The sequence below is a fragment of the Typopeltis vanoorti genome, chromosome 19 (assembly GCF_054136105.1).
Source record: "Typopeltis vanoorti isolate ZY-2024b chromosome 19, IOZ_Tvanoo_1.0, whole genome shotgun sequence".
NCBI lineage: Eukaryota > Metazoa > Arthropoda > Arachnida > Uropygi > Thelyphonidae > Typopeltis > Typopeltis vanoorti.
This window is the reverse complement of record NC_143567.1, coordinates 65,153,018-65,172,747: the sequence shown is the minus strand read 5'-3', so window position 1 is coordinate 65,172,747 and position 19,730 is coordinate 65,153,018. Positions and strand designations below refer to the sequence as shown.

Below are 19,730 nucleotides of genomic sequence, written 5' to 3'. Positions count from 1 at the left end.
TATTGTAATTTATTTTGAGTATCTGTTAATGCAGATGAAGCTATTCTCCTGCAGCCTATAGTGCACATAATATCACATGCTTTCAATTAAGCTGTTATTCTTTTCAGTTTTGCTATAATTGCATTGACAATGGTTATGAAACTTAGCTGCAACTTTTACAAATAAAAATATTAAATGTGATTCTGGTATTAATATTTTATGGTGAATTCTTCCACTTATGTCTCGATTTTCAGATGAAAAAGGTTATTAGTGTTGCATCTCAGGGATGTTTAGAACTGTTAATGTGTCTGACACTCATATGTTAATTATATTGGCGTATGTTTAAGTGGGAATATGTAGCTGATTGCAGGTAATGAAAGAAGGGTAGAGCAAATGTTGTTGCTTTTCAGGATTATTTGAATAAATGATGTGAGCAAGTAAGTGAAAAAGAGATCTGTGAGAGTTAAGAGACAGCCTGTTATGATAAGAAGTACACTAGCATGCAAGTTAGTGTACTTCTCAGTTTATCCTCAAACTAACATTGCACAGTGCAGATATCATTTGTGTTATCTGCCTCTGCACCCTCTCCAAGGTTAATTTATTATTATTATTATTACACCCTCTACGGAGTTGAAAGACTCATCGTGAAAGGTTCATTCAACTGACAACATATTTATAATATAGAATCTTAAAATCTTTGCATTTACAACACATTCCGGTAATGCATTAAACTCATTGACAATTCTCCATGTAAAAAATCTACTCCTCACACCTTCCTTCACCACACTTTCACATAACTTCAAGGAATGACCTCTGATTCTTTCCCTCTCACTTTCTACTCTTTTTATACTCCCCTCTGGATTAATCTGATACAATCTTCTCACTAACTTAAACATCTCTATCATATCACCTCTCTTCCTCCTATCCACCAAACTTTGCAATCCACATCTCTTCAACCTCTCTCCATAGCCAGCACAGCATTTCAAACTCCTGATATTGTATTAGTCACTAATCTCTGGACCCTCTCTAATGTCTCCACATCCCATTGAAAAATAGGTGACCAAATCTGAGCACAATAGTCCAAGTGTGGTCTGACTAGTGCTTTATACAGTGGCACAACCACTTCCTTATCCTTGCATGTTAGTGTACTTCTTATCATAACAGCACTATGATTTGCAACCTTTGCAACATTAGCAATATGCCCTCTAAACTTCAGTCTACTGTCAACCATCACTCCCAAATCTCTAATCTCATCCACTTCCTGCAGTATGGCACCATTGATATAGTACACAGCCTTATATTTCTGCACCCCAAAATGCAACACCTTGCACTTATTGATATTAAAACTACAACTCCCACTCTTGTGTCCAAGTAAAAAGTCTATTCAAATCTTCCTGAAGGGATTCAGCATCAGCAGTGCTACTTATAATTCTTCCCAACTTTGCATCATCAGCAATTAACTGAAGATCCCCAGTTAGTCCACATGATATGTTGTTTACAAGCAAGTGAAACAGCAGGGGACGAAGAACAGAACCCCAGGGGCACCCAACTGGTTACCCTTATTTTTTGAGACACGGCTCCATCATACACAACCTGCTGGTATCATTCAGAGAGTCAATCTCTGATCCATCTAACCAATATACTGTCTATTCCAACCTCTGCAGCTTGTACACCAACTTATCATGTGGTAATCTATCAAACACTTTTGCGAAGCCTACGAATATCACTGTATATGATTCTCCTTTATCTAACACACTTATCACCTTATCATAAAATGCAAGTAAATTACCAAAACAGGACTTACCCTTTACAAATCCATGCTGACCATCATAAAGAATGCTATGTCCATCAACCCAATTCTGTATTATATTCCTTACCAATCTCTCAAACAACTTGATCACAACCACAGTTATACTGACTGTCCTTTGGAGACTTCCGTCTTAGAACCATGCTTGTGAATTGGTAATATTTTGCCTTCTTTCCACTCCTTAGGAACTCTACTCACTGCAAGACTTTCATTAAATAACCAAATCAAGGGCATAGCCAACTATAGTGCACATTCCTTAAGAATATGTGGAGATATGTCATTCATTTTCACAGCCTTATTCACATCTAATGCAACCAACATCTGATACACCTCTGTTTCTTTCACTTCCAGTTCTCCTAATACTCACCTGTCTTCTAATATTGCACTGGTTCATTTATACTAGTATGATATACACTGTTAAAAATGTTCGTTCAATAATTGCACTGTATCCATTGCAGCTGTTAGTCTGCTGTCATGACTATCCACCAATGTTAATCTGCCATAATTATTCTTTCTCTTGCTTGCCATTTAGCAGAAAAATTCCTTTGAGTTAACCTTGGCCTGACCAGCCAATCTTCTCTCATACTGCACCTTTTCTTTCTTAAGAAAGAAAAGGTGCAGTATAAAGGTGATAATGCTTGTCACCTTTCCAGCCTGCACTTTATACTATTCATAGATCTGATCACCACCAACTGTCTTGAACCTCCTCCATAACATTTTCTTTTCCAGCACAACTTGCTTGATTTTAATGTTCATCCATTTCACTCCTACTCTATTTACTCGTTTAACCCTTAGTATGCAGTCATACATTGCTTTTGTCAGATACTGCTTTGTGAGTTTCCATGCATTGTCAGCATCTTTTCTGTTCAGTTCATCTACCTAACGTACTGATGTTAACTGACTACAGAGCTTCCTATGATCACCTGCTTTATATTTCCACGTTTCCATTTGTGGCAGTGTGACCTTTTCTTGTTTCATGACTTTCCAATCAAGTACCTCATGATCACTCTCACCAACTGGCGGCAGTGTCAACACCTCATTAACTACTACATCTTATGAAGTTATCACAAATCCAAAACTTTAAAGCCTCTAGTTGCTTCAATCACATGCTGCTTAAGATACTTATCTCAAAGAAAATCCACAAACTCGCTCTCTTTGTTCCCAACTTTGGCTAAACATTTCACAATCAGTATTTTCTGCATTCCCTGTCCTACAACAGCATCCTATCAGATATACTAACCTGTTTATTTCCATTTCGCATGCCACAGATTCAAAATCTGTGCATGTACTATCAACTTCCACACTTTGCAGATGCAGCACTCCTCTTTTCACATCTCTATCCTTCTGGAAAATTTTATATTCTTCTAATTCTATTCCCGACATAACATTCTCCTCAGCCAGCCAAGTTTTGCTTATTCCAATTACTTTTGGCATACCGTCAATCAATTGTATATAAACATAACAATCACTGTGTGTTTGAGGCCATTCTACCAGCACCAACATTATCTATTCTAGCTGCTATACTACACTCTCTTCAGTTTGACCACTCCCAATTCCCTGATCCTGACTGTGATTTCCATTCCTACCTGTCTCATTCTCACCATTACCTTGTGCTGCTGCAACCACATCTTCATCCTCATATCTATCTTCCTTCTGCCGTACGATCTGTTGATTTGTGCTATCCTGTTTGTTCGTTCTGATCATTTGCCACATTAACTTCTTGACTCTGTGCTTTCTCAGAAAACAATAGCCTTTCTAAATGCCCAACACCAAACCCATTGAAATTTATTCCCTTCAAATCCTAGTGATCCGATATGAGCATAATCCAGATGATCAGGTCTGATCAGCATTGCAGAAATTTTCTGTTACTTTCACTGACTTTGCAAAATGCCCTCTAAAATTCAAATTTCTATCCATCATCATCACCCCAAGATCCCTTGTCTCCTCCATTTCCTCTAGTATATTTCCGCCCACAAAGTATGCAGCCTCTCATCAGTGGATAAATTTCAAGACCTTATGTTTAGTTCATTTAAACTGATATCTGCAATCATATGACCATCTGTTCAGCGCTTATTTAAATCCTCTGAATGGCCATTGCATCAGGTGTGAGTTTTTATTTTATTTTTTTAATTTTTATTTTAAAATCTGTAAAATTACAGATTACAGAAAATTACGCCAGCCTGATTGGCCGAGTAGTTAGTGCATCCGCTCTCCAGCCAAAAGGTTGGGGGTTCGAATCCCACCATGGGCATGGATGCGTGTGTGATTGTCTGTGAAAATACTAGTGGTGGTGGTCGGCGGTAGATGGCGTTGGTGTAGATGAAGGAAGTTGCGGCTGGTGGAGACGGAGAGTTGTAGAGTAGGTGCCTTCCCTCAATGAGTCTTTGCACTCCCTGGAGGTGTTACGTAATAATAATAGTAATAATAATTAACTGTCATCCTTATTTAACTACCATCCTGAAGAAGCCACTCATCGACTGTGGCAAAACTAGTTTGTGCATTTTATATTTTTATTATAACTTCAAGAACTAATAAATCCAGTCCTATTATTGAACAGTCATAAAATTCCATCAATTTTTTTTTTCCTTTACTTATATGAAACTTCAGATGTCACTTTTAAGTATATATGGTATCAAGATTTCTAAATAAACTAATGTAAATATGAGATATATATATATATATATATATATAAAAACATGCTGTCAACACTACCTGTTCCTCCAAGAAGTCTTGGTCTTGACCATGCAATTTTTGCCATATCATCGTTAAAGACTGTTTGTACTCCTACAACAGGATTTAGGGGAACTAAAATAATTAAAATGTAATCAATATAAAACAGTAGTAACTGAACATAGTTTAAGTACTGTTGTTTTATATGAATTTTTTTTCTACAATGATTAAGAATAAACAAATTTGATTAGATAAAATTCTCCAAATAATTAATTTCATGGCTGTAAATTTGCCTTTTATGCTGGAAAATATCAAATTCTTCCAATAATGAATTTTTCATTTACCAGCATAAAAAGCAAAATTTTATAGGATAAAATAAGAAAATAGTTAAAATCATTTTGCTATAACAGTCTGCTAACCAACAGACCAATACATTGCATGTTTAAATTCAGTAATGAGTATGTATGTATTGTGATTGTCTTTAGGTATTAGATAAATTTCATTGCCTAGTGTGAGACCACTGCTCCACTTAATGCTTCATGAAGAGGCCGCTTTTCAATGCATAAACTGCATCACAATTTGTGTTAATAGCCCGGGTGTGTGTGCGCATTCAAAATATACACCCTTTGAGCCCTTTGAAAGCACATACAGATGGCGCAGTGGGTCAAATTCTTAGTGTTCTAGTAGCTTTAAACTGCTCAGAAGGCGAGCTCTGAGACAATAACACCTAAAGGCTGCGATTGGTTATTGTGTCAACCAATCCAATTGAACATTATCATTTGTCATGAGTTGCTCTTTTTGTTTTCTGGGTTTCATCTGTTTTGTGTGCAGGCAGTGTGAACTGATGTAATAGGTAAGTTTTTATATATGATACAGACAAGTTTTTAATATATAATTTTAGATAAATTTATAACTTTTTTGCCCATATTTACAATGGGAAACAGTATTGTAGTTGAAGGAGGTAAGCCTCATTCTTCTCTTCCAAATTTTACACCTTTGCATAATTCAAATATACCAACCAAATATAGCATTCTCCTTCATTATTGTTTTCTAATATATAATATTTTAAAACAAACACATTGCCCCCATTTTATGCAAATTTGGTCATAATTAATTGATAAATTAAAGTATTTAAAGTTATCCTACAATTAATTGCATTAGACCAATTAAGATAAGTACTGATGTGCTATACACTTTTAACTTTTAACACTTTCATACATAGATAAAAATGCAATCATACTGTCAAACGTGAATTTTGTAGTGTAGGTTGCATAAACCACGACAGCACACCCAGCCGAAATGGGCACATGACACCACTGATATATATATATATATATATATATAGCAATTTGTAGTATTAACTCAGTATTGGAATATGTTCATATTTATATATACTGACTATAACCGAGACTAGAATAACAATTAAATTTATTCAAAACGCAACATGTTTCATCAGATTGTCCGACTTCTTCAGGCATGGGAACATAGAAAGCAAATAAACACTATAAGAAACATCGTATCACTATACAAACACGATATAAAATTCAATTAGTTTTGAACTAATTGAATAATACAATTAATTGCATTAGACCAATTAAGATAAGTACTGATGTACTATACACTTTTAACTTTTAACACTTTCATACATAGATAAAAATGCAATCATACTGTCAAACATGTGAATTTTGTAGTGTAGGTTGCATAAACCACGACAGCACACCCAGCCGAAATGGGCACATGACACCACTGATATATATATATATATATATATATATATATATATATATATATATAGCAATTTGTAGTATTAACTCAGTATTGGAATATGTTCATATTTATATATACTGACTACAACCGAGACTAGAATAACAATTAAATTTATTCAAAACGCAACATGTTTCATCAGATTGTCCGACTTCTTCAGGCATGGGAACATAGAAAGCAAATAAACACTATAAGAAACATCGTATCACTATACAAACACGATATAAAATTCAATTAGTTTTGAACTGTAGCTACAGTCTGTGTTGAAGTTCTATTGTTAAGCAGCTGCATGCATCTGATTTCACAAGTGTGTGCCCAATATTGGATAGCAGAGCTGAAAGAGTCTGGTAGATTATAGCTAAGGTTATTATTTATGTGATGAGGATCCATATTAATTTCTTTAGACTTGACTATGCGGCGCTCCACCTCGTCACAGCATATATGAAGGTTTGAGGTTGTTGTCCAGTTTATCTCATGTTGATAGCCTTCATCATTTGTGTTTACTGAAAACAGTACATGGCTTGACAGGGCACTTGCTCTAGTTCTTTTGTAGGCAATGTCTCTCTGGTGTTCTTCCAGACATAGGAGGATGGATTTTTCAGTCTGGCCATAGTACTGCTTCCTGCAGTCACATGTGATTTTGTACACTCCTAGGAATTGTAGATGGTTATGAGCTTGTTTGTATTTGCTTAAAATCGATCTTAGTTTAGGAAGAGTAGAGAAACAGGTTTTTATGTTGAACTTTCGTAAAATTCTTCTTAGTTTTGTGGAGAGCGAGCTGATATATGGTAAGGAGATATAACCTTTGGGATTGTCTTGTGTTTCTGAGTTGTTTTGATGGCGGTGGTATAGATGCTTATTAACAGTTTTTGATGAGTAGTCATTACTTGTGAAGGTTCTTTGTAGATGTTGTAGTTCATTTTTTAGCTCTTCATCATCTGACAGTACAGATCTGGCATGATGTGCTAGGGTTGAGATGATACCCACTTTCTGTGCAGGATAGTGATGTGAGGACGCATGCAGGTATCTATCTGTGTGTGTATAGATTTTCTAAAGATTGAGATTTTAATAGAATCAGATGTCTTAGTAAGTCTTAAGTACAGGAAGGGAAGAGATCCATTTTCTTCAACCTCCATTATTAATTTGATATCTTGGTGGAAGTTGTTTAAATGATTTAAAAAAGACTGAAGGTTATCGGTGCCATGTTCACAGATAAGAAATATGTCATCTACAAATCTCAGCCAAATTTTTGGTTTAAGAGTAGCTGAGGAGATTGCCTTTTGTTCAAAATCTTCAAAAAAGATGTTAGCTAATATAGGAGACAGGGGGCTTCCCGTTGCCAATCCCTTATTTTGTTTGTAGATTTTCTTCTCATATTGAAAGTAGCCTGAGTGAATGCAATGTCATAGCATGGAAAACAACTTTTTTGAAATCTTGTTCTTTAACACACTCGTGAAATCAGACGCATGCAGTTGCTTAACAATAGAACTTCAACACGGACTGTAGCTACAGTTCAAAACTAATTGAATTTTATAATAGTCGTTTGTATAGTGATACGATGTTTCTTATAGTGTTTATTTGCTTTCTATGTTCCCATGCCTGAAGAAGTCGGAAATCCGATGAAACATGCTGCGTTTTGAATAAATTTAATTGTTATTCTAGTCTCGGTTATAGTCAGTATATATAAATATGAATATATATATATATATATATATATATATAAAGAGCATGGCAATATCACTTACCATTTTACTGAATGGAAAAATTAGGTCTCTCAGCCCATCATTTTCAAGTCAGCTGAGACAGAGGCATTTCTTAAAGCAATGAATGAAAATTCGAATGTCTGTTCCTTCAAGCAATTCTTATGAAAAGAGACTAATCAGTGATTAACCTAATGATGGCTTAAACTTAATCTGATCATCAATTTAGAGCCTGTAGAATGAAGAATAAGATTTCACCAAACCAATACATAACTAGAATACAATGTGTCAATACCAACACCACAACATGGAACAGGCACCAATACTTACAATAATGGCTAATCACTTGAAACTTAAGATCTTAATCTCAATTGAATATATATGTGTGACATCAAGTATGTGTTTTGTATTTAGTATTATAGTTGCTTATTTGCAAATTCTTTACAGCAGGAATAAACCTGTTTGGAAAATAACTGGATTAATCATCATAATAAACTAAACTATAGGAAATATAACTAGAAGTGTTGGTTCTTTTCATTGCAATCAGTGGCTTGGATAGGACTGGTTATAGACTTAAATTGCTGTGTTTGTTTACAAATGCCAGAAGAATCAGAAATAAGGCAGATGAAAGAGTTTCAGTGACTGAGTTTATTCACCTCAAAATCATTGGACTAAGTGAAACATAGTTGAATGAAAATGTTTTTTGAGAGGATAGAAGGGAGGGGAAGTGCTTCTGACGATAGCAGGGGAATTAAGTCCACATAAGGTAGACATGAAAGAGGGAAATAGTGGCACAGGTTATGAGGCAGTGTGGTGTAACATGGACGTTGACAGGAAGACATATGGGTGGTTATAAAAAAATGCATAAACAGCTTATATTAGTGAACAAAAGAAGGGTAATTATTATGGACAATTTTAATTATGGCGGTATAGCTTGGAATGAAGAAATAGCATTTGGGAATAAGGAAAATTCTCAGTATTCATTATAATTTATAATTGCTTACATTATTTATAAAAGGAATGCATTTAAATTTTAATTATCAACAGTCATGACAAGGGGCCATCCCTGGAAGTTACAAAAGGAAACTGTGAGAAAGAGGGTGAGGAGTGGTTTCTTTGCATGGAGGGTGGTTGAACCATGGAATGCATTGCCTGATAGAGTATGCATTTAAGGAGTGGTATGATAGACTTTGTGTTTCCTAGGAGGGACCTCCCACGATGAGTCTTTTGACTCCATGGAGGCCTGAATAATAATAATAATAATTATTGTTATTTACACAATTGGCCGCTCACTTTCATCATATGACATATTTCAATCTTTAGAGACAATGCTTCTGTAATTAAATTAAAACAAAGAGTTTCATTATTGTTTGTCCGTTTATCATTTAAGAATCATAATATCACCATGATTTAAAAAAACTGAAAATGGATATGACTCGCCAAGAATCTACTATTCACTATCACTACTACCGGTCTTGCATATGATTGCAGCAGTATTAACAAAAGATTGCGTGACTCAACAACAAAGGCAAGCTGATGATTGTTCAGTTGATTCTCTTCAAGTGAATTCTAAAATATCTGAAATTTCCATAATAACATTCATCTATTTCTTAAAGTTTTAAACTGTTTTCATGTTCGAGGAATATGTGAAACTTTTTAATTTCTTTTAAAATTACCCCAACTCAACATCACCAGAGATCAAGATCGGTACTATCAACATACAAAGCCTGAATGGCAAAGAAATGGAGCTAGCTGAGGAATTGGATAAGTACCAGATTGACATAATAGGGGTTACTGAAACAAAAACTTTCACATCAGATAAAAACTGGTAAGATCTTTCTAACCAATAAATACAAAATGTTATATTCAGGCAATGACAATCAAGGAAAAGAAGGAGTAGCCATAGTATTCAAACTAAATATGAGAGTAATTTTTAATTTTCTTGAATGGCAAGCAATTTCAAGTAGAGTGATGTAGGCAATGAAAAATGAAAAGTTGGTCCTTGTTGGGAATCTAAATAGCAGAGTAGGAAATGATTGTCAGCCATACCAAAATATATTGGGAAAATTTGGAGAAAAGAGCAAAGCTAATAATAATGGCAAATACCTGTTAGATTTCTGCTCAGGACATGGACTGGTTATTACTAACACCATGTTCCAACATAAAAATGTGCACAAATTCACATGGAGAGAAGAGGCAAGGAATAAGAAAAGTCTCATTGACTATGTTATTGTTGATAGTGATGTTTTCCCACTGGTGCAGAACACCAGAGTGTACAGAGGATTTGAAATTGACAGTGATCACTATTTAGTCTTGAGCAGGATAAAATTGAATTTCATTTTGAAAAGAATAACATGTAAGAAAGTTTTAAAGCAAATAAAAGTTGAGCAGCTCTCAGATGTGAACTACAGACTAAAATACACAAAGATTATTGAAGAAAAAATGAAAGAGGCTGAGAACAGGACATGGAGATTAAGTGGCAAGCCTGAAGAAAACTCTGACTGATTCAGCCAGAGAGGCATGTGGTGAGGTTGTCTGCAAGAATAGAAAAATCAGAACTCCATGGTGGACACAGGAAGTAAAAGAGGCAGTGAAGAAAAATAAGAAAGCATATCAAAAGTTCCTTGCAAATAAGTCAGATTGCGCTCTTAGAGAATACAGAGACAAATGTAAGAAAGCTAAACACTGTGTAAAACTAGCTAAGCAAAAGTCATGGGAGGACTTTGGCAAAAACATAGAAAATAAATATCAAGAAGGTGGCAAGATATTCTGGAGGTTGTTGAAGAAGCTCAGAAATGGAGGAACAAATGCTGTAAAAGGAATTAGAGATGATAAAAGTGAAATGAAAACAGGAGAAAAAGATATCCTTGAAGTATGGAGTAATTACTTTGAAAAATTGCTAAATGAAACAAGCAGTGATACCACAGTGGTAAAAAATATTCAGCAGGCATACAGCCAGGAATACATATCCATACTTCAAGTATAAAAAGCCATCAAAAGCCTGAAATGTGGAAAGGCAGCAGGAATAGATGATATTCGATGAGAAATGCTCAAGTATGGAGGTATAAAAGTTGTACAGTGGCTGCACTGCACAGTTCAGAAGGCCTGGACGGAGGGATGAATTCCAGCTGATTGGAGTAGAGCTCTCTTAATACCCATATGTAAAAAGGGAAATAAAACTGAATATGAGAATTACAGATACGTTTCATTACTGAGTGTTCCTGGTAAGTTATATGCAAGTATACTCGAGAAACTGTTGAGAAGGATTGTGGAAGAGAAGCTTGGTGAAGAACAAGCTGGATTCAGGACAAATAGAGGCTGTCAGGATCAGATTTTCACTTTATGCCAAATAGTTGAGAAATCATGGGAATATAACAAAAATGTGTATTTAAGTTTTGTAGATCTGGAAAAGCCATATGGCAAGGTTCCAAGAGAGAAGCTATTCAAAATGCTACAAGTTATATGGTGTCAGTGGGGCATATATCAAGCAATACTTAGTGTTTGAGTTGTAAGTCAGCAGTTAGAATTGAAGGAAGTATAGGAAGATGGTTAAATGTTAAATCTGGTGTCAGACAAGGATGTACACTATTAACCCTCTGTTATTCATTATCTATATGGATCACATTATGAAGAAAAGTGGTATTAAACCTGATATCAAAATTGGAAATGTTAATCTCAGCTCTTTGCTTTATGCAGATAATGTTATACTTCTAAATTCCAAAGAACTTGATATTGTCAGCATCCAGGAATGCATTAGCAGAGCTAATCTCAGGTGGTATGGTCATTTAAACAGAATGGGCGAGGAAAGATTGGCAAAACAAGTGTTCTCTGCCAGGTTGGCAGGAAAACGACCCAGAGGAAGACCAAAATATAGATGGATTGATACGGTACAAAGTGCCTTAGATGACAGAAATATATCATCATCATCATCATCAAATTCCTGACATGTACCCTCAAGGGGTGTACCAGGATATGACAGTACTACATGAAAAAATTACATCATTACTAACTTCCTATCTACAATTTTCCTCCAAATCAGTCTGTTACTTGTCAAGACTCCAACATTATCAGATCTTATATTTCTATCGTCTAAGGCACTTTGTACCATATCAATCCACCTATATCTTGGTCTTCCTCTGGGTCGTTTTCCTGCCAACCTGGCAGAGAACACTTGTTTTGCTAATCTTTCCTCTCCCATTCTATTTAAGTGACCATACCATCTGAGATTAGCTCTGCTAACGCATTCCTGGATGCTGACAATGTCAAGTTCTTTCCTAATATCCTCATTTTTAATATGATATTGCCATTGATGCCATCTGTTCACGCCTCTAATCTTTCTCAGGACTCTCATATCCATGGTCTCTAGTCTTTGGTCAAGTGTTTTACTTCTGACCCAGCTCTCAGATCCATAAGTTAAAATTGGTTTGAACACAGTCTTGTATACAGCTAATTTAGTGTTCCGACTAATTTCTTTCTTATTCCATATGAATTTATTCAATTGACTTCCCACGATACCAGCTTTGCTGATTCTGTTGTCTATTTCTATATTTAGTTTACCATCTTCAGTAAAAATTGTGCCTAAGTAGCTGAAATGTTTTACTTGTTCCACAGGTTCTCCATTCACAACACAGTTGACATTTTCAATGATTCTGCCTATTTTCATTGTCTTTGTCTTTTTATTGCTGACCTTCATACCATGTCTATTACAACAGCTATTCAATTTAGTCAGAGAATCTTGCAGACTTGTAGCAGATTTATTTAGAAGTATAACATCATCCGCATAAAGCAAAGAGCTGACATTAACATCTCCAATTTTGATATCAGACAGAAATAGAAGACCTGATAATATTGGAGTCTTAACAAGTAACAGACTGATTTGGAGGAAAATTGTAGACAGTAAGTTAGTAATGATGTAAATTTTTCATTTAGTATACTATCATATCCTGTATACCCCTTGAAGGTATATCAGGTATTTGATGATGAGGAGGATGAGATATACGCGAGGGTGAGTTATATTCAAGTAAATATAGTATTTTAGGAAGCATGTAAATGAGGGCATGCAAGGATCGAGAGTTTCAGACCTGATCATATCATCAGAGAATGTAACTGTGAGCGGGGTTTAGGTTTCACACTTTCCTCCAGTTGGTGAGAGTGACCATGAAGTGATCACCTGGGTTGTGGCTAACCATATGCAGACTTCTCTGAGGAAAGGATATATATATGGAATTATAAGGGCGGTGATTATGACAAGCATAGGTAGGAGACAGCTTGGAGCTATAGCATGGAATGAGGAGTTGAGCAGCAAGGAAATAAATGCTGCTTGGGAAACGACAAAGAAATACATAACAGCATTAATGTGAGAATGTATTTCGAAGGCCAAAAGGCTGAATAAGGTAGGTGTAAAATGGATGAAAGAGGGGCTTAAGCATGAAATCTGGTACTTTGGAAGCAGTAGAAGATGAGCATAAATTGGCAAATCAGGCAAACAAAAACCCTAGAGATATTTTTAGATATGTGACAAATAGAAGGAAGAATGATCGTGGTAAGATGATGTTAATGGATGAAAATGGTAGAATGGTAACTACTGCAGAAGACATTGTTGAGATATTCACTGATCAATTTATAAGGGTGTTTCATCCTGATCAGGGTGGAATCATGAGGAATATAAATGTAGAGGACTTGATTGTTAGTGAGCAGGAGGTATTTGAGGAAATAAATAACCTTGATGTCAATAAGGCAATAGAATCTGATGACATATCACCATGCATCTTAAGGGAAATGGGAATGTTACCAGGGAAATGGCAGTAGCACTGGAATGCCTGTTTAATAAGAGTCTTACAATAGCACAGGTTACATAGAAAAATAAGAACACCATGGTGAACACAAGAGATTAAAGAATCAGTCCAAAAGAGGTTGATAAAAATTGTGCAGGAGAAGCTTGAAGAAGAACAAGCTAGGCTCAGAACAAATAGAAGTTGTCAAGATATTTTCACTTTACAACAAATAGTCGAGAAATCATGGGAATATGAAAAGGATCTGTACTGTCTGTATTGTAGATCTGGAAAAGGCATATGACAAGGTGCCAGAAAAAGCTTTTCAAATCACTACAATTATACGGGGTAAATTAAACATTACACAGAGTAAATCAGCAGTTCAAAATGAAGGAAAAATAGAAAGATGGTCTGATGTAAGACCAGGTGTAAGACAAGGATGTACATTATCTCCACTCATATTCATCACCTAAATGGATCATATTATTTAGTAATAATACAATTGGCAAACAATTATTCAGTTGTTTGCTGATGATGCAAAACTGAGTAGAGCTAGTTAATATGAATGAAGCCCAGGTAACCAGATCTGCATACAGATCAGGTCACCTGGTTCTCTTGGAGATAAGGAGGAGGTGAAGAGGATCCAGAGGCAAGTCATGAAGATGGTAGCTGGTCTATGGAATGAACCTTATGATGATGATAGATTGAAGATTTGTGGGTTACAGAAATTGGTTGGCAGGTGGAAAAGGGGGTGATATGACTGAGATATACAAATTACTGTAGGGTTTTTACAAGATTAATACAGAGGAAAGTTTTCAGAACATGTCTGGTGGTGAGAGAACTACAGGCCACCTTTGGAAACTAAGCAAAAGTGTAGTTAGCAGGGGGGTGTAGGGACTAGATTTTTTGCTTAGAGATTGGTGAAAGAGTGGAATAGGTTGCCAGAGTCTGTTGTGGGTGCCATGACTGTGAATGAGTTAAAAGCAAAGTATGACAGTTACTATGCCAATGTTGGATAGTGCTAGGCATAATGCTTAGGGCCTCCACATGGAGTCTAAGGACTCCATGCAGTAGCCCATAATAATAATAACAACAATAATATGGGGAAAAAATGGCATTAAATCTGATATGAGAATGGAGATATTAAACTTAGCTCTTTGCTTTATACAAATGATGTTATACTCTGAAACACATCTAGTACAATTTCCAGAGTTCTGTAAATAAACTGCATAACAGATGTAATAAATTTGACACAAAAATCAGCAATAAAAAGGCCAAAAATATGAAAATAGTCAGAAATAACTGTGAAAATAGATAGAAAATAGACAGAAATGTCAGTTACTATGCCAATGTTGGATAGTGCTTGGAATAATGTTTAGGGCCTCCCACATGGAGTCTAAGGACTCCATGCAGTAGTCCATAATCATCATCATAAATTCCTGCCATGTACCCTCAAGGGATGTACAGGATATGATAGTACTACATGAAAAATTTACATCATTACTAACTTCCTATCTACAATTTTCCTCCAGATCAGTATGTTACTTTGCAAGACTCCAATATTATCAGATCTTATATTTCTGTCATCTAAGGCACTTTATACCATATCAATCCATCTATATTTTGGTCTTCCTCTGGGTCGTTTTCCTGCCAACCTGGCAGAGAACACTTGTTTTGCCAATCTTTCCTCGCCCATTCTGTTTAAATGACCATACTACCTGAGATTAGCTCTGCTAACACATTCCTGGATGCTGACAATGCCAAGTTCTTTCCTAATATTCTCGTTTTTAATGTGATATTGCCATTAATGCCATCTGTTCATGCCTCAACTCTTTCTCAGGATTCACATACCTGTGGTCTCTAGTCTTTGGTCAAGTGTTTTACTTCTGACCCAGATCTCAGATCCATAAGTTAAAATTGGTTCGAACACTGTCTTGTATAAAGCTAATTTAGTGTTCTGACTAATTTCTCTCTTATTCCATATGAATTTATTCAATTGACTTCCTACTATACCAGCTTTATTGATTCTGTTGTCTATTTCCATATTTAATTGACCATATTCACTAAAAATCATGCCTAAGGCGGCGAAATGTTTTATTTGTTTCACAGGTTCTCCGTTCACAATGCAGTTGACATTTTCAACGATTCTGCCTATTTTCGTTATCTTTGACTTTTTATTGCTGACCTTCATACCATATCTATTACAGCAGTTATTCAATTTAGTCAGAGAATCTTGCAGACTTGTAGCAGATTTATTGATAAGTATAACATCATCTGCATAAAACAAAGAGTTGACATTAACATCTCCAATTTTTACATCATGTTTAATACCACTTTCCTTCATAATGTGATCCATATATATAATGAATAACAGAGGGGATAATGTACATCCTTGTCTCACACCAGATTTAACATTAAACCATCTTCCTGTACTTCCTTCAATTCTAACTGCTGATTTACAACTCAAATAAAAACTAAGTATTGCTTAATATAATGCCCCATTGACACCATATAATTGTAGCGTATTGAATAGCTTCTCTCTCTCTTGGCACTTTATCATATGCCTTTTCCAGATCTACAAAACTCAAATAGAGATCTTTCTTATATTCCCATGATTTCTCCACTATCTGTCGTAAAGTGAAGATCTGATCCTGACAGCCTCTATTTGGCCAGAATCCAGCTTGTTCTTCACCAAGCTTTTCTTGTACAATTCTTCTCAACCATTTCTTAAGTATACTTGCATATATCTCACCAGGAACACTCAGTAGGGAAATGTCTCTGTAATTCTGATCAGTTTTATTTCCATTTTTATATATGGGTACTATGAGAGCTCTACTCTAATCATCGGGAATTCGCCCCTCTGTCGAGACCTTCTGAACTATGCAGTGCAGCCACTGTACAACTTTTATACCTCCATATTTCAGCATTTCTGGTCGAATATCATCTACTCCTGCTGCCTTTCCACATTTTAAGCCTTTGATGGCTTTTTCTACTTCAAGTATGGATATGTATTCCTGACTGTATGCCTGTTGAGTGTTTTTTTACCACTGTGTTATCACTGCTTGTTTTATTTAGCATTTCTCAAAGTAATTACTCCAAACTCCAAGGATATCTTTTTCTCCTGTTTTCATGTCACCTTTATCATCTCTAACTCCTTTTACAGTAGTTTCCTCCATTTCTAAGCTTCTTCAACAACATCCAAAATATTTTGCCACCTTCTTGATATTTATTTTCTATGTTTTTGCCAAAGTCCTCCCATGACTTTTGCTTAGCTAGTTTTACACAGTGTTTAGCTTTCTTACATTTGTCTCTGTATTCTCTAAGAGCACAAGCTGACTTATTTGCGAGGAACTTTTGATATGTTTTCTTATTTTTCTTCACTGCCTCTTTTACTTCCTGTGTCCACCATGGAGTTCTGATTTTTCTATTCTTGCAGACAACCTCACCACATGCCTCTCTGTCTGAATCGATCAAGGTTTTCTTCAAGGCTTGCCACTGAATCTCTAAAGTTTGGTTCCTGTTCTCAAACTCTTTCATTTTTTCTTCAATAATATTTGTGTATTTTAGTCTACAGTTCACATCTGAGAGCTCCTCAACTTTAATTCACTTTAAAACTTTCTTACATGTTATTCTTTTCAATATGAAATTCAACTTTATCTGCTTAGGACTAATGTGATCACTTCCAATTTCAAATCCTCTGTACACTCTGGTGTCCTGCACAAGGGAGAAAATATCACTATCAACAATAACATAGTCAATGAGACTTTTCTTATTTCTTGCCTCTTCTCTCCGTGTGAATTTGTGCACATTTTTATGTTGGAACATGGTGTTAGTAATAACCAGTCCATGTCCTGAGCAGAAATCTAACAGGTATTTGCCATTATTATTAGCTGTGCTCTTTTCTCCAAATTTTCCCAAAATATTTGTGTATGTCTAACAATCATTTCCTACTTTGCTATTTAGATCTCCACCAAGGACCAACTTTTCCTTTTTCATTGTGTCAGATGCTTTCTCTAAATCCTCAAAAAATTCCTCCACCTCTACCTTAGTAGAATTTTCTGTGGGACCATAGGCATAAATAAGTCTCATTGTCCAGTTCTCCATTCTGATATTTGCCCACATCACTCTACTTGAGACTGCCTGCCATTCAAGAAGATTAGCCTCGTATTTAGTGTTGAATACAATGGCTACTCCTTCTTTTCCTTGATTGTCATTGCCTGAATATAACATTTTGTATTTATTTCTCAGAAAGATCTCACCAGTTTTTGTCTTTTTTGTTTCAGCCACCCCTATTATGTCGATCTGGTACTTATCTAATTCCTCAGCTAGCTGCATTTCTTTGCCATTCAGGCTTCTTATGTTGATAGTACTGATCTTTAACTCCAGTGATGTTGAGTTTTGGAGTTTTTTCAGATTTGTTCCAGTAGCTGACTTTTCGCTGTTAACCCTGGTTCCCTGGTGAAAACAACGGGGGCCTTGTTTAACCAGGCGATGCCCCAGCCGGCATGAAATTTTGTCATGTTGTAACATTATTTTGTAATTTGGTTTAAGCCAATAAGAATTACAATTTGGTCAGCTAAATCCCAAATTGCCAGCCCATCCTCGTTCGTTCAGTATTCAGTTTAGATACCCAACAGGGTGCACCACAAGAATGTGAGGAATGGACATTAGGTCAGAAGCCCTGGTCGGTTCTCTGCATTCCTTTAAAGGCTATGTGGAGGTCTTCTCTGAGTTATACAGCTTTGGCCCTTAAGCACCTCCCATAATAATAACAACAACAACAACAATAATAATATGAAAAAAAAAGGCATTAAATCTGATATTAGAATGGAGATATTAAACTTAGCTATTTGCTTTATACGAACGATGTTGTACTCTGAAACACATCTAGTAAAATTTCCAGAGTTCTATAACTAAACTGCATAACAGACGTAATAAATTTGGTACAAAAATCAGCAGTGAAAAGGCCAAAAATATGAAAATAGACAGAAATAACTGAACACATTAATTGCATTCTGAATGGAAAACCTATAGAAAAAGTAAAATATTTCAGCTATTTAGGCACAGTTTTTAGTCAAGATGGAAGTTAAATTTTGAAATAGACAACAGAATAGGCAAAGCTGATATGGTGGGGAGCCAGTTGAATATATTTATATGAAGTAAGAGAGAAATTAACGAAAACACAAAACTGGCATTATACAAGACAGTTTTCAAAACAATTTTAAGTTATGGATCTGAAAGTTTGGTTAGAAATAAAGCACTTGACCAAAGACTAGAGACCACAGATATGAGAGTTCTGAGAAAGATTAGAGAAGTGAACAGTGATATCAATGACAGAATCGTATTAAAAATGAAAACATTAGGAATGAACAAGACATGGTTCGCATATAAGAATGCATGAGTAGGGCTGATCTAAGATGGTTTGGTGACTTAAACAGAATGAGAGAGGGAACGTTTGCAAAACAGGTTTTTGATGCCAAGAATGGTGAAGAAAGCAAAATAATATTATGACAGAAAATTAATAAGTAGGATCAATATTTTTTGTTGCAAATTTCTTATGTTGCAAATAAACGAAGAATGAATATAGAACGATATATACAAATGATAGCGATGTAAAAAAAAATCAATAATCAATGAATATTGAATGAGGAACATATTATAGGGATCAATATGAGAACGGAAGTAAATAAACTGGAGGTGTTTAGGAATTAACAAAGCTCAATATGAATACACATCAATACAGTCAAGGGAGTGGATGTGATACTGGCCCATGTTTTATAATCGAGCACAAGAGAAAGGGCAACAGTGAAACTAACTGAGCATTGATGAGGTCTTGAGAGGGCAGAATTTTTCTTTGGCATAAAGGTGACTCCAAGTCTGAGGTAACAAAATTGTTACCTGAGACTTGGAGGTAAAATGTCTGCAAAATATGCTCTAGAAGGGCAGACTGAAAGTTAAAGTTACAAATGGAAATAGGGAAAAGGGAAATTTCTGTTCAGATGTGTTATAAACGAGCACAAGAGAAAGGGCAACAGTGGA

General features: G+C 35.6%; 1 protein-coding gene across 1 annotated transcript in view; it reads right to left on the bottom strand.

Moving 5' to 3' along the window:
* Window positions 1-19,730, bottom strand: part of LOC150096198 (proto-oncogene tyrosine-protein kinase ROS-like) — a 481,253-nt gene that overhangs the window by 357,802 nt on the left and 103,721 nt on the right. The window contains exon 9 of the mRNA XM_090409003.1: window positions 4,499-4,591. Within this exon, the coding sequence (XP_090265129.1) occupies window positions 4,499-4,591 (93 nt within the window). The remainder of the gene's footprint in view (window positions 1-4,498; window positions 4,592-19,730) is intronic.